The sequence below is a fragment of the Pieris napi genome, chromosome 2 (genome assembly GCF_905475465.1).
Source record: "Pieris napi chromosome 2, ilPieNapi1.2, whole genome shotgun sequence".
Classification (NCBI taxonomy): domain Eukaryota; kingdom Metazoa; phylum Arthropoda; class Insecta; order Lepidoptera; family Pieridae; genus Pieris; species Pieris napi.
The window spans coordinates 6,144,063-6,160,643 of record NC_062235.1 but is presented as its reverse complement, the minus strand read 5'-3'; the positions used below and the strand labels follow the sequence as shown (position 1 = coordinate 6,160,643).

At 35.6% G+C, this 16,581-nt stretch overlaps 1 protein-coding gene and 1 non-coding gene across 11 annotated transcripts in view; both read left to right on the top strand.

Moving 5' to 3' along the window:
* Nucleotides 1-16,581, top strand: part of LOC125057548 (cytospin-A) — a 42,443-nt gene that overhangs the window by 3,366 nt on the left and 22,496 nt on the right. Inside the window, exons 1-4 of one of the 10 annotated variants that reach the window (XM_047661332.1) lie at nt 2,335-2,545; nt 12,986-13,041; nt 13,326-13,498; nt 13,743-14,088. In XM_047661332.1, coding sequence (XP_047517288.1) covers nt 12,998-13,041; nt 13,326-13,498; nt 13,743-14,088 — 563 coding nt within the window. In that variant the 5' untranslated portion in view covers nt 2,335-2,545; nt 12,986-12,997. Of the gene's footprint in view, nt 1-2,334; nt 2,546-12,862; nt 12,893-12,985; nt 13,042-13,325; nt 13,499-13,742; nt 14,089-14,596; nt 14,780-16,581 lie in introns of those variants that run through there. The other 9 variants (XM_047661318.1, XM_047661325.1, XM_047661341.1 and 6 more) reach the window with 9 other exon arrangements.
* On the top strand, nt 13,233-13,304 carry Trnac-gca. The gene has a single exon. It is a non-coding gene; the product is annotated as a tRNA-Cys (tRNA).

The following is a 16,581-nucleotide window of genomic DNA, read 5'->3' as shown; positions in this document are numbered from 1 at the left end:
AATGCCACCCGAGTATAGCATTAGAGTTCTAAATTTAAAATTAAAGCGTTCCTTTTCCTGCTTTCTTATAAAAATAGAAATGTCGGTTTTTACATGATAAATAGCTAGCTTAATACATTTGTCTTTGGACTACACGAGCTTTGTAAAAGTTATTTAAATCACAAATAAAGAAGTTTTAAATGCTCATTATTGATCATACTGTAATGGTATATATGTCACCGTAAAATTGTAAACACCGTTAGATTGTAATATATCTCGTGAGATTGTAAACTGTCGAAAGATTGTGAACCTCGACGAACTGCTTACAATTTAAGGTATTATTATTCGGTAGTTATATGAAATTGTTGGGAAGTAAAATTAATCTGTAATTGACCAAAGAAGTTTGAATGATAACTAAGTTAGTGTAGTACAATCTACCGAATAATAATACGTTAAATTGTAAGCAGTACGCTGAGGTTCACAATCTTTCGACAGTTTATAATCTCGCGTGATAGATTACAATCTAACGGTTTTTACAATTTTACGTTAACATATATACTAAGAAACTGTTTGCTCGACTTGTTGTCCTCCTTGGTTCCAATTCGAAGCCGTACCTGTCTTCAATATTTGATAACCACCCACGTCTTGAATGTTATTTGATTTATTCAATGACTAGTCTAACCACGTGACATCAGTGGCTGTATTATGGAATGCCATAAATCTACAAATTATGCTAGCTTTTTGATACAACAATTCGGTGCGAAAATGAAGTATAGACAAGATTTTTTTCTGTTGTATTTATCTATTGTTTGAAGTATTTGAGCCGCATCGTTGAACGAGAGCTTTCGCAAAAATGAAATCCATAATATAAACTAACTTATATCCGTATAAAGGGTTGGTTTTTATATGTTTAGATAATCTCTTCCTACGCGTTATATTGATTTAATACATTAATTATCATACATTAGCGTTGCCACTGATATGCCTATCATAACATCGTCAACACAAAACAAAATTGTAACTTCATACGCCTTAGCTGCAATATATATATATACTAGCAGACCGGCCAAGCGTTGCTGTGGCTAAGGTTTTTGTTATATTACATAGTAGTAAACTATTCAAGGGAAACGGTAGGAGAACCCCAGTCATGGGGACCACCATGCTTTTTTGGTGGTAATGTCATTAAATTGTAGCTTATGTGAAACGTTGATGACTTTCAACACAGCGCCATCTGTTAGAATTGTGACTGTCAAATAATTAACAAATAATTTGCAATAAAATAATATTGCGGGTATAAATTGAGATGTAAGCTATCCTATCTTTTAAGTTAGATCAAACCGCACACGGTGTGCAAATTTGATTGAAATCGGTTCAGTAGTTTATGAATCCATAGCGGACAAACAACGTGACACGTAATTTATATATATTAAGATTATATATTGACTCTATAGGACAGGATATATACCTACGTATACGTTATGAGAACATTTTTAATCAAAGAAATTTTAACCAGAATAAATAAAAGAGACGAACCTAGAAGAGAACCTAGTTATATAGAAAAAAAAAACTTGAATGTATCAATGCTACAAACGAGGTGTTGTGAGTTGTCTCATGCAATCTAGTAAATTGCATAGAACGAGACGAGACGTAATTACAGTTTTGTGCAATGCATCCGTTCGTCTCGAAAGAACTACCGAGCCCGACTTGTTCATAGACTATAAATAAAGAATAAAAAATGTATCTGATTAATCCTTTGTACCTTTCCATGTGACTATCATAAATGGATGAACCAGCAAGGTCGGTGCAGGGTTAGTGACAGTTGTAATGAACAGAGGTGCCAAGGCGTCTGTGGGCGGCGTTGCGCAAACGCATTGTTATCCTGACAACTTCGCCTTTTGTTGCTTAATTCGATTCTGAGCTTTCTAAATACTAACATTCAAAAAGATTTTACAGCGACTCTAGCGAGCACTATCTGTCAAACTAAGCAGTACATATTTTATTAACTTTTTAAATGTTCAAATTCTCTATGATTGCAACCTTACCCGTACTTTGCACTTTGCAGAATAGTTTAACCAACTTTATAATTGTTTTAAATGCTATTCTTTATTATTATATTTTTAATATTATATTTGTGCATATGAAACTTCAATTGACTACATATTGTTAAACTTAAAATTATGTATTTTATTCAACATATGTTAGTCAAGAATAAAAATAATCTCTTTTTACAACCGAAATAAAAACCTTATCACGCCCACTTGTCGCAACGTATGGCATTCCCTCGCCAAAGTTAGCAGTGACAGGAGAAGCGTGCGAAAAGACACACGGCGGAATAATTCACGTGACTAAAAAAATAAAAGATTTCGATAGTTAATAGATAGTGTACCTGCCACTTATCAAAAGTTAGTCGAGCTGATAAGAGAGGCGAGGATATATTGAGGAATGTTTGAAAGTAAATTTTTCGTTTATAATTAAAAAACTTGTGGTGTGTATATTATAGTTATCGTGTAGTGAATTAGAATTTTAAGTTAAGTATTTAGTGAGTTAAAATTGGATTCCTATCAAGGTTAGTTTTTCAGGTTATTACACACGCTTACGTCTTATCACCTTATCATTTGTTAAGAACCCTGAAAATTGTTCAAGGCGAGCATTAGTTAACTAAAACGCGAGCATTTTGAGGTTTTATAAATGAAATTTTAGTAATTTTTCTTTTCTTTGTATATTATATAGGTTTTACTACATATAATTTATTTAGATAGAAGGAAGTACCTAGCTAATTAGCATGATCAAGATTATACGAAAATAGAGTTAGAATCTCTAGTTCAAGAATGTAAGTTACCACGAACCAGTTCTTTTCGAGTAATATAGAGGACAAGTCTTTATTTTAAAATTAATGTTATTATTAATTACTTAAGATGTCATGTGGAACATGGTGTAATGGTTGCAGCTCCTTACAATCGTTGTGTAAAAAAACATGGCGATTAAAGTGGCGGAGAGTTTATTGCCAGTTCTTCCCTTCCGTACGCCCTTGATTTGAGAACTGGCACTAAATGTAAAGTTAGAAGCATTTCATATACACTTTTTTTTTGACGTTCATAAGTGTTCATTGTGTTACCTATATGAATACATAATTTTGGACCGTAATACAAAATAGCCTCTCGGATGACTGCAATATTTTTTTTCGAATTATACAAACAATAATGTTCATAAAATTTTCTTAGAATAATAGTTACTGGAATATTAAGTTTTATACGTGAGAACACGATACCTTTTATGATACATGTAATGTAACGCCCGTCAACGAGTTTTGAGTCAAGTTTAACTTCTCATGTTACTACTTGGTTTAGAAGTATGAAATTCATTAAGCAGAAAAGGGACCAATATATAGTAAGAAGTCTATTACATATTGGTCCCTTTTGGATACTTTTTGACATTCAACATCTTTTGTCTTCAGTCACCGTGACCACGCACGCTGTAAAGCACGCGAAACGTCGGATAAATTTAAAATTATGTCAAATAGTTGTAAATTTATAATAATACATAACTTTAATCCGGTAAAAAGCGTTTTTCTTTAAATGTGTAAAGGTTATGTTAATCAAAGACAATACTAAGTCTATTACAATATTATAGAGTTGGTCTACAGTATGTCCAGGTACATCAGGCTCAACAAATTCCTGTCCCGGAACCGCTTACACCGCACTACCGCTGCATTGCTTGCTGGGTCGTTCTTATATCTCCCTTCCCATCTCTTGGTTGCCGAGGTCTCAGAGAATTATTCAATTTATCCGTACTTTCGTGTGATTTACCGCTCTCTTACCATAGTACAAGTGGTTAAGCAAAATTTTAGAAACATTATAAGGTTACTTTCTCTTTTATGTAAATATAGACAATAGTTTTTGCAAGTTATTTTTTTAACTTACTTGTCTTGTGTAAACATTTCCAGTCAAAAACTTACTATTGTGTAATTGTTTTAATATTCATGTCTTAATAGATTTATTTGGAGATGAATTGATGTTTTAAATTCACTTAATTGACACATTAATTCATCTCGATCAATGACATGAATTCTATGTCATTGGGCGTGTTTGGCCGAAGTAAGTACTTACTAAACTTAGTAAGCCAGTAAGCATAAAAAAATTAAAGTCTTACAAGCTGACTGTAGCGCTTTTCGGCCAGGACAGACTTACTGGCTTATTATATTGAGTGCATGTGTATCTGAACAATGACAGGTCTGTTCCTGTCCGTTTTGTTTACATCAACAATAAGCAAAATGGCGTCGTATATTAAGCCATACTTACTGCGTTAGTTTTGTGTCCCGGCCGAAAATTTTGTAAGCATAGTAAGTGACTTACTAAATTTAGTAAGTACTTACTTAGGCCAAACACGCCCATTGTCATTTTTATTCTATGTAGAACTTACAGATGCAGCTGTGGTTATCTTATTACTTTTATAAAATGTCGCATTTATTATCTCGAATACGGAAACAAACCTGACAAAGGCGATAACCGAAACTTAATACTTTAATTCTTTTTTATACAAAGAGGGAAATATTACAAGTAAAGCTTTTGTACCGTTTATTTATGTGCATTGAAGTTGTAATAATACCTCTGTTCTTATTGCTTGTGATGTTGTGTAAATTCGACTGCAAAACATTAAAGTGTCAAACTCATTACCTTCACGGAAGAAATAGTGCAAATTACCATATTTTTTATAATTAAATTAAAGATACATTTATTTAGGGCCATGTAAAATTAACTAATTTCTTTGGAGAACTAAGCAATATGCAGTCATGTGATGTTAAACACTTCGGCGTTATAGTATTATACATATTTACATAATATAATACTTATAAGCGTACGGTGTCGATCTGAACACCGCCGCTATTCTTGAAATGAAACTCGTGGAGTGGAGTTATGAATGTTACCGTTTATTGGTCGAACGTTAGTGATGGTGATACAATTATAATACAGCGAAGTAAGCTTACGACTAACGTCCGTCCGGCACGGCTGCTTAAATCTATCTGGTCGTTATACAAATAATAGCCTTAAACTAAACCTAAAACTACCACGCTGGTCAAAGGGACCGACCGGCCTTTCCGCTACCTGCGTCCCGCCGACCGTTTCCTAGAAGAACATCTGGCTGGCAGCTTCGTTCGTCGGCTTTCTTAACTGTATTGTTCGTTGTCCGTAACAGTCTCCCCTCAGCGAAACCTTCCTATGACGTGAAGCTTTCCGTAGGTAGGACAACGAAAATTCATCTGCTAATGCTTGCGCCGTCTTTGACGTTCTTTTGGTAACGTGCTTCAACGCAACTATCTCAATATTATGTACATCTCTAGTACTTAGGCACGTAAAAATCGCGCCCCATGGCTTTTCATTACGGCCTCCTTTTCTAAGCGTATGACACCCATCTAAAAGAATGTGACTCCTTGTCACCTCTGTTATCGATATTCTTAATCGCACACGTATACGCAGTAACCGATTGCTTACGCTTAATCGGCCACTATGATCTTTAAGCTTGCGTAAAAATAGTTGTACGTAAGCTGTGGCTCTAGTCAGCCGTTCATACTGCGAGAATCTCTCTATATCTGGTAAATCGTTTCTGTTGGCTCTCCTTTCGATGACAGTCAAAGTCAGCACTTGTGACTCACAGCTTTCTTTTGGCCATGTTTCTTCAGGCCCGTAAAGGAATGCTAGGCCCACAAACCACCGGTCATTGTTGGTTTTATGCTCCAACGTTATTCTTGTAGCATCATCCGCTACATTTTCCTTGGTTGGAACCCAACGCCATTGCCTAGCATCCGTCGTTACGGTTATTTCAGTTAATCTATGTGCTACGAATGGTGGATGTCTCGTTTTATCATTTCTGATCCACTGTAATACCGTCGTTGAATTCGTCCATAGCACGATCTTGTTTGGTTCAATGCTGTGACCTTCTCTAATGGCCACAGCTAATCTCGCTCCGATAAGGGCTGCCTGTAGCTCTAGCCGCGGTGTACTCTGTGACTTAATAGGTGCCACCCGTGCTTTTGCTGTGATGAGACTGACGTCAATTACATCGGTTTTAATTCGCCAATATGCCACGCTCGCATGTGCTTGTTCAGATGCGTCACAGAACACATGCAATTGTATCTCTCCTCCCCTCGTGTAAATATGCCATCTAGGTACCACTGAAGGCAGTGTTTGTATATTTTCCAACTGAGACACCGACTTTTTAAACTCATACGACTGATCCATTTTTCGTTCAATGCTTTTAAGCCGATTTAAGGCAATGTTATAGCTTTCTGGGAATTTCGTGTTATCAGTCTTCCACGGCAACCCCAGGTAGTAACGCCTTTCCCGTTTCTCTATTGTTGTATTGAACAATTGAACTGCACGTGCGTCGGCACTTGTTAACCTTTTTTTAATATTTATACCCAAGGCATCTATTACAAAACTTTGTTTTAATATCGCCTCTAGACGCTCATCTATTGTTTCTTTGTAAACGTCGCTTTCTGCCGCCTTTTTTATGCAGTGCAAAACACGTTCGTTGTCTTCCATTAAACTTCGTATAGGTGCTGTACCATGTAAAATCCAGCCTAATCGGGTTAAAGATGCAGCCGGTTCATTTTTCTTCTCACTGTATACTTTTCTGGAAACGATGAGATGCCAATTGTCTGCTCCAATTAACAATTGTGGTTTAGCTTCGCCAATAATTTGTTGAAGTGGTAACATAACGAAATGTTTGTAGCGCATATTATCCGCGCTTATTCTTTGGCTACCAATATCGAAATCACGCATCGTTCGCGCTTTCAAAGTGTAATTAGCACCTCCGTCGTAGCATCTGAAAGAACTAACTCCTTGAATTTTCTGCGGCTTGCTTGGCCCGCTCACACCTAATTCGAGGGCAAATTTTTCCTCGATGATTGTAATAGTCGACCCTTCGTCTAATAGGGCATGAGTTTTTACAACCTTACCAAGTAAGACGGCTTGACATTCATCCTTTGCCGTCACAGAGGTCGACATAACAACTTCAGCCTCTGAGTTGGATGTTGATGGTTTCACCAACAATGGTTGTTGTTGTGGCTTGTGTACTACCCAATGCAACAACCTATGGTGCGCTTTTTCACACCCATCAATACCACATCGCTTTATTTCTTCCAGCGCTTTATCAATTATAATCTGCGGTTGCCCATAGCACTGATCTAGTGCGTTGATAATAAGCTCGGGATCGCAAGCTGTACTCAATAATAAGGCGACTGTTTCTTTAGCGGCTCCCGTCAGACATGTGCGTAATCTTGCCATGTTTTCCGCTTTAGAGTATTTGTTGAGCTTTGTAGAGTCTTCATAAGCAACTTTAAAGTAAAGCCAGTCGGAGACATTCCCGTTAAACTGCGGCAGATCTTGAGCATGTCGTACAGGGGGTCTGTTTGTAGCTATTTTTTCAAAGGCTCCGATGAGCCGTTCCATCCCTTGATCTTGGGATCGCGTTCTCGGCATGGAGGCCTCTTCGATAGGTGATATGGGCCGTTCTATTTCACAAGACACATTCTGTGTGCATGGCTTCACGCGTTCTGCGAGCACTGTGTCTTCTTCCCTATCACCCTGAGATAGATTATTCTCGCCGCCATGCTTTCTTAGCCGTTTATCTACCATAACAGTGGAATTGCTTCCTTTCCGCTGTTCTGGCAAGCATTTGACGATCTTCTTTTCACCGTCTGCTCTGGCTAAGTCAACGGCGATTCGCTTCTTTAACAATTTCATTTCAAGCTCCATCTCTTGTTCCATCTCCTGATATTTTAATTCGAACTTTTTTCTTAAATGTTCTTTTTCTAATGCGACCAAGCGTTTTTGGACTTCGTATTCAGCTTGCCTTACACGGGATGCTTTCGACCTCATTGTATTTCTAGAGGTCTGTGATGCTGAACCCAACAACGTTGAATCAACGGCTTCATTCCTCCGTATTAATTCAACTGACTCCCTGTCGTGTGTAATATCGGCTAGTCCACGTTCTAGGACTTTCGATGGCGATTCTAACGGCACGCGTTCTGTCCGTACATCTTCATCGATTTCATCTGCCCTCCTAGCTTGTCGGCTTCTTGTGTTCATTTTGAAGTCGATTGTATTCTTCGCTTCAATGAACTGGTGGATAATGCTTTCCGTCGGCGACCCACAGCAGCAATACGTCGATGCGGCGAGTCACTTTGTACAGGCAATGAAGTCAACCCTCTGCACGTACTCCTGGGATCGCAGGTAGTACTGCCGATGAAAATCTTCCTGGGATCGCAGGTAAAATTTTCCTTCTTCTCGGCGTCAATGCGTAGAGTAATATTCTTCTGGTTATCCGGCTTCTCGAAGGACCAAACTATAAGCGTACGGTGTCGATCTGACCACCGCCGCTATTCTTGAAATGAAACTCGTGGAGTGGAGTTATGAATGTTTTGTTTATTGGCCGAACGTTAGAGATGGTGATACAATTATAATACAGCGAAGCAAGCTTACGACTAACGTCCGTCCGGCACGGCTGCGTAAATCTATCTCGTTATACAAACAATTAGCCTTAAACTAAACCTAAAACTACCACGCTGGTCAAAGGGACCGACCGGCCTTTCCGCTACCTGCGTCCCGCCGACCGTTTCCTAGAAGAACATCTGGCTGGCAGCTTCGTTCGTCGGCTTTCTTAACTGTATTGTTCGTTGTCCGTAACAATACTATAACTCTACTTTCTCTCTCAATCAACTTTTACGACTTAAATCATTCTTTAATAATTATTGATATGTACATGTATAGTGAATATATAACATTAAAAATCAAACATTAAAATGACGAAGCTGGTTATCCCGGATGGATTATTCTAAACCGCCGAGATACTAGTTAGAATTATTAATGAAAACTTGCAGTAATAAATGAATGCTAAAAGCCTGCGTGGGATGCAAGATCGCGGCCGATACCTATGTCATACTCAAATATATTTATGATCTGATATTAATATAAATTATGCATTTGACTGTTGCATGTTTTAGTTAAGTTATTGACAAATATTAGATCCGCTCTAGATCAAAGAGAAGTATTTCTATGTAAAGTACAGAAGTTTTGTGTACATTGCATTTCTGTTCGTATTTTGTAACAACCATCTTTGAACTCCAAAAGTCTATGTTCGCGATAAACGAAGTCAAAAAAAAAGAAACTATTGAGAGACTCATCATAATAAGAGGCTCGATAATCGTGTATTGTTAAGTAAAAAATATGTTTAATCAAAAAGCATTTTTAACAATTAGGTCCAAATATTTCCCCATTACCTTTGTTTTAGTTCAACAAAAGTCTAAAAGAAAAACATTTAATTCCAAACTTTGATCTAGTAACGGCTGTTGGGATGTCAACCCGGCAAAAGTGTATACAAAATTCCGAGAGTATATATATATTTTAAACCAGCCCTGCAATTCTGTAACTCACTTTTCGAACTCACACAGCGGTTTTCGCATCGGCGTTCGCTCTCAATTCAGTCGTGAAGCAGTCATTTTATGATTTGGCATTCTGAAAAGGTGGGAGCTTATAGTTTATTGTTTATCAGAATGCCAAATCATAAAATGACTGCTTCACGACTGAATTGAGAGCGAACGCCGATGCGAAAACCGCTGTGTGAGTTCGAAAAGTGAGTTACAGAATCGCAAGGCTGGGTAAAAAAGGCGATATAATGAACGAGATGTTTTAGAGGAGAGTTTATTATCTCAGTTTGTTACGTCTTAGTACAAATCGATATAGTTCAGATATAAATGAAGTCTTGACACGCTTGACACACTTGACCTTTGTCCTAATACTAGACAGAATAACAAGTTATCAAATAAATTACAAACTAATTCAGTTTTTTTTATGAGTAGTGTTGGCCTAGTGGCTTCAGCGTGCGACTCTCATACCTGAGGTCGTAGGTTCGATCCCCGGCTGTGTACCAATGGACTTTCTTTCTATGTGCGCATTTAACATTTGCTCGAACGGTGGAGGAAAACATCGTGAGGAAACCGACATGTCTTAGACCCAAAAAGTCGACGGCGTGTGTCATTCACTGGAGGCTGATCACCTACTTGCCTATTAGATTTAAAAATGATCATGAAACAGATTCAGTAATCTGAGGCCAAGACCTAAAGAGGTTGTAGCGCTACTGTTTTTGTTTTAATTCAGTTTTTTATTTTGAAGAAAACTCACTTTGAAATTACAACTTAGCCCCATTTCCTATCTAAAACGTTATTACTTCAACCGGATGCGAGTACTAAAGATAACTTGCTACTTTCATTCATAAATGAGCTAATTAAAAAAACTCTTCCATTCTCTTTTATTTAGTAAGTGGTTAAGTGTTAAGTACCTAACTTTACAAACCATATTTATAAAGTCACAAATAGCTGAGCACAGTTTTGTCGCATTTATTGATTTATAATAAGACAGGAGAGTGATAAGGACAAAACAACATAGTTGTGCCTCTAGCCCCCTTTATGAATAAGGGGATAGTACCAGACGCAAATTTTACGGACAGTTAACGACTCTAGTTGCCTATCTCTAGATTTCTTAGTATGTATAATTAGTTGAACGTACATGTTATACCATATGTTGACCAGATTGCCGTAAAATAATGAAGGAATTGTAAAAGTAAATAGTAGTATTTTGCGCGGGGGAGAGTTCGCTTTAAACTAAAAAGTAAAATCAAGAAAGCGTAACAAAAATATTCACGTTTGCAATTATTCATTTTTTATATGGATTTGTGTTACATGGCGTTAGAAGTTATATTTTTTATGTTCTATTTCCTATAACCATAACGTAGAGGTTTATGAAAGCCAGCTACTAAAAGCTGAATTGAACTGCAATTTGAATTTGATTCTCGTTTAAAAGCTTGGCCAGGTTTTGCGCTGTGGAGGAAAGTTTTGAATCGGTTGAAAATCTGCGCGTCCAATTACTGACCAAAATATACTAGGTATTTGTCCCATTTTAGCATATACACAGAGCGGGTAATTTAACTTTAATTACATATATTACAAAACAATTCGAAAATAGGATTTATCATGCGTCGACGTATTTAGTGTGATTGATTTATTTCTAGTTTTTTGTTGCAAAGAACATTTATATGGAAATGTTATGATATCACTTTAGGGTTCAACGTATTGGTATTGGGGGTGTGCCGTGTAGGTGGGGTGTTTAGTGTGATTCGTATGATGACGCGGTTTGATTACCATTATATACTTCAAATTGTAATTTTAACATATGCAAAGCGTGCTATTCTACATTTTCTGATTAATAGGCGAGTAGCATACATAAAAATCTAGTGCCGTAAATGCTTGATAATTAAATGCGTTTTATTAAATCTTTGAGCACCTTGGCACCTTAACAAAAACCTCTTCAATATTGCACTCTTTTTATAAACAATCCCATTTATGGAGAATATTCGATACTTATTAAGTGAAAGGATTTAAAAATACAAATTTCACGGCTTTCCTCATTTCTTATGGCCCTGTACAATGATTTCAAGAGCAGTTTCTTTGGGCACTTTCCTTTTTATGGCTTGTTAACACGCAACCTTAAGTCTAATTATTGACAGTATTTTCCATGAGAGGATTCAATTTTTTTATATAAAAGTTATTTATGCGCCTGGGGCGAGGTAAATCAAAATGAAACTCCAAATATACAAACAAATGTATTAAATAATCGGTTATTTTAATTTGTCTATTATGGTCACAACCATAATAGGTATTACTTATAACCGTAATATGCATAAAGCAATTAAATTCGGTCCATACTGGAAAAATTATAAATGGTAATAGAATAGCGGCGATTTATAAAGTTGTAATTGGTAGTCCGGAGTCATCAACATTATATTGCCTTACTGAGCATACCAATCATGGAGAAGATATCAAGATCCCATATGTTTTTCATAATCGGGAGTTACTTAACAATAAGTTACGTCTCTGAATCTGAGGATTAGCGGCTAATTTAGCTGGAGGAAAATTAATTTTTGTTTATGGTACTCTTTACCCACTGGTATTTATACACTACATATCTACCTATATATATAAAAATGAAACCCGTTTTCCGTTGTCACGACATAACATGAAAACGGCTTGACCGATTTGTTTGATTCTTTTTTTATAATATTCCTTGAAGTACGGGGATGGTTCTTACGAAGAGAAAAATTAAAAAAAATTGAATGAAAAAGTCTAAAAACAACACTTTTCTATATTCCCATACAAAATATTCGTAATAATATTTAAAGGCAATTTGAACTTTAATCCAATATCATAAAGTTCAAGTGTTAGTGGAGGGGTTCCGGGAAGGTAAATTTTTATTTTTTGACGTGTGACAATGTATTTGTTGTATTATCAACTTTCTTTTTTTTTATCTTACTAGCTAGACCGGTGTCCCGAATAGCAGAATAATTATTTAAAAAAAAATAAAGAATCGACTGTTAGGCGGTACGATGTTCGCCAGGCCATCTAGTATTTTATAGAATATATTCTTCCGATTTTCCACAGACACTACTATTAACTTGTATTAGTCTTTATTTTTTGACAAGTTAAGTCGATAGATTGACATGTTATGTCTGGCGGCGAAAAGGGAATTTGTAAAAAAAATTGCCAATTATCGCCAAGATTTTAATTTTTCTGGAAAACATTAGTACACAAACAATATTGAGATTAACTTAAAAGTAATATAATCATTAAAAGGAACCAATATGTGGACAGGAGTAAGACGAACTCGAGAGTACAAGTTTGTTGTGGTAAAACAAACATATTTAATATAGTAATAAAAAAAATAATAAATATTTATTAAATACCATTAGGTAATTGATAAGTTTCAGATAAGATAACAAAAATTATGGATTAATAATTGCAGTTTTGAACGATGCATCGAACCAAGTAGATTGTTCTTAAACCGGTGACATGAATTGTGATAGTGTACGTTCTAAGAGTCCTTTCGTTGTTATGTATTTTATTTTACACCTAACTTTGAAAATTGTTTAGTGCTCAAATAATGTTCTACATTTTCAGATCGAAGAGGTTATGCAGCAAAGGGCGCCTGTGGTGCCAAATAATATAAAATTCCAGTAAGTTCTTATAACCTTTTATTGAAATACGATTGTTATTACTAGATTTTGTATGGTTTTAAAAGTACAAAAAAATCTAACTTAATCTTGTTACCAGCGCCATCTAGTTAAATTTGAAGTAACTACGATAAAACAATACTACTCGTACATTGCACTAGGTTATGTATACTATTTTAATATAGAAGCGCATTGGGGATATAGCTCAGTGGTAGAGCATTCGACTGCAGATCGAGAGGTCCCCGGTTCAAACCCGGGTGTCCCCTAAGTTAATTTTTTTTTTCTAGGCAACCGCAAATTCCGCAGGCGACTCGAAGAGGTTTAGCAGCTAATTTCTTCAAAGCGACATTTAGTTCACGCAGCAAGGCAGTGCCTGCTGCATCTTCGTATACGGTTGAAGAAACTAGCAAAATAGGCAGCGCGGAGACCAAACCTGTTACTAGAAATCGCCCTAGGACAGGTGAATATTAATTTTATTTAGGAATCCATTTTTATTATAACTTGTTTGAAGTTTAACTTGTTTTGTTCATTAGGTCTCTCCAATGTCTTGAACTAAAAGGTAAAAAATAAAACTAGATACAAAGTAGTAGGTGCTTTTAACCCAGTTTATATATACATAGGTATATTCTGTTTTCTTCACATATGATGTCTTTTGAATCAATATGTAAGATTTTTCATTAAACTTAATTTTTGTTTATTCTAAGCTCCCATCGATACAAAACTAAAGAGGCGAAGCGGTGAAAGACCTCAATTAGTACTAAAACCTGACAACACTTTAGACCCAGCAAGACCTCTACGACACAAACCAGTAACCCCTGAAGCGACCCTAAAAACCCCCGACAAAAATGACTTAAAGTCCACAAACGTTGTTTTGAAAATAATTAAAAAAACACCGCAAAAACCGGTGCCAAAAGTACCTGACAGCATTTTGCCGCCATCTTTGAAGCCGAAGAATCAAGAAAAAACTCAACTTTCAAGGACGAAATATGTAAACAATAACAGCGTTTGGATCAACGCTAATGTCACAAAGGAGAGAAAATCACCTTTGAGGTAAGTTGACTTCTCGATATCCATTTTGATTTTATAGTAAGTTCATAAACAATTGTATTGTGCTACTGATTATGGTACAAATCTATAGATAGTATATAATAATATATACTTTATCAATCAGGGTCACCTTGATCTTGATTTTTAATATTATGAAACTATAATGTAATATTTTATATTTCCCGCCGTATTAGTCGTCAGTTTTAATTAACATTAGATTATAAATGCTCCGCTTTAGACATAAGGTCCAATTTAAGTTAGCATGGGATTATTGTCACTTAATACTAACTTGATTCATACTTCATAGTTCACACACGTGACGCGGTTTTTTACAATCCTATTCAATTCTTTGTCTCTTTTCCACACCCAGACTTATATATACTACGGTATAGCCATCTCTTCCTGACGGTCGGAATGTTTTCCTAATAGTTATAATGCAGCAACGTTAAATTGGTACCGCGAAGTCGACGTTATCAAAACTATAGTAGGGTTTTAAATTTAGTTGCATTATCTAAAAAGAAATGCACGACGGGTTCAAGCGAACAACTATCAAGTTTGCTTACTTCGGTTGGTCGCGGACGTGTCCGGTCGAGCCGGTGTTTTTAAACGAACTTTTATTTTTTAAACGAACTTTTTAAGTATGGTGTGTGTTGTGTGATCAGTTTTGTGTTTGTTGTATACGGTATTGTTGGATGTTGGTACAAGAAGTCACTTTACAAGTGTAACCCAGATGTGTTACAAATAAATTATGCCCAGTTCTTCGTTCGCTTTCTTGTAAGCGTTTGATTCCGAAGCAGCTGATATTTTGTTGTGAAAGTGATTCCATTACTGTATATTCTTTATATATGTATTTATATTGATCATTTACTTTGTAAACTTAAAGAGTTAAACTAAAAAGAATATTATAATTATTAATTGCTATATTCCAAATCCATAAAGGGATATCTTTAAAGATAACCAACCAAATATTAGATAATCAATGATGTATTGAGGCATTTCAAGGACATCAAAGTAAGCGTTTCATAAACCGAGGATTTTTTTCTAAGAGTTGTGCTAAATCTGTTGTCTAGGTCAGAGACATTATTGAATGTCTTAAAGTAACGATTTCTTTTAGGTTCACTGCACTATCATTTCTATTAGGGTTGGCTCTAGTGATTTAAAAAAAAGTAAATTAGTAACAGTAGTAGATATATAAATATGTAGATAGTTACTCTACGGTATGTTGATACTTAATACTCGCTTTAAACGTGTACGGTGATTATAGTGTACCTTCCTAGTACCGACCTATTGGTTACCTGAGAATTGTATGTTGAAGATATGAAAATGAAATTTTAATAGTACGTTCTTTTAGACAGTACCGCTTGAAAATGGCACAAAAAATACTAAGCCATGTTTAGTTTGAGACATCCTTGAGACATGACACAGATTAATGGACGTTCGACAACTATCATGAGGGACTCTTAAATTATTATTTACGAGTTGAGACGCGCCTATGATTAATATAAGTCTCGCAGGAAAACGTCCTGGTATAACACTTTACTGTTATTGTATTATTTGATTTGCTTATGTATAAAGGAGTCTTTAGTCTTTTGTTCGTCTAACTGAACTTGTATAAGATTATATAACAGTTAAAACTGCGCACCTTACAATCAAAGTACTATTTAATTAAATGTTTAAGAAACTTATATAAATTTAAACATCAATTTAAATTTTATAATTTTTATGAGTTGTTGAACGCGATAATCTGAGAAACTACTAACTTCAATTAAATTCGTGTGTTTAGTTGAATAGTTGGTAGCCTGATTTTTAATCACCTAAAATCTATTAGGAAAAATTTAAAATACCATTCGTTTAATTGGATTAAACGGATTACAATGCAATGGCACGATAGAAACTCGTAAGTCTCCAGACAGCATTGTGAAACAGGCTGGAATCAAATTGTTATTGATCGAATAAAACATACAGTACGAAGGCTTAGCTAAGGAAATGGAGGTAGACTATATATATGTACTGACTTCACATGCAACAAGACATTACTACTAATTTAGGATAGACTCTTTTCGTTGTAGTTCGTAGTGGACTCCTTTTGTCGAGGGAAAAACGTCCTTATATGAAAACCGTCGGTTACCACTAGATGATGTTCTTTGCAGTTATACATTTATTATATTAAATGACAAATATTATTTTATTTGTTATTATAATTGGAGAAATTGATCTATTAGAAACAACGCTTATCTGTATTATTTAACCACGTGTCTCTATCTTACAAATTGCAACATTTCTTAAGATTTTATTGCCGGATGGGACGTGATATTTATTAGGCTTGATTGCAAGCTGTGAATATAAAGGAGACGTTCATTTGTATGCTGAAAGACTGTCAGTTTCCGCATAACATATATAAGTTAGTATGATGTACAAATCACCTAAAAAGTACAATGTCTAGATCGAAGGATATGTCAATAAATTCTTACCACGACAACATAGTCGTGGAAAAAT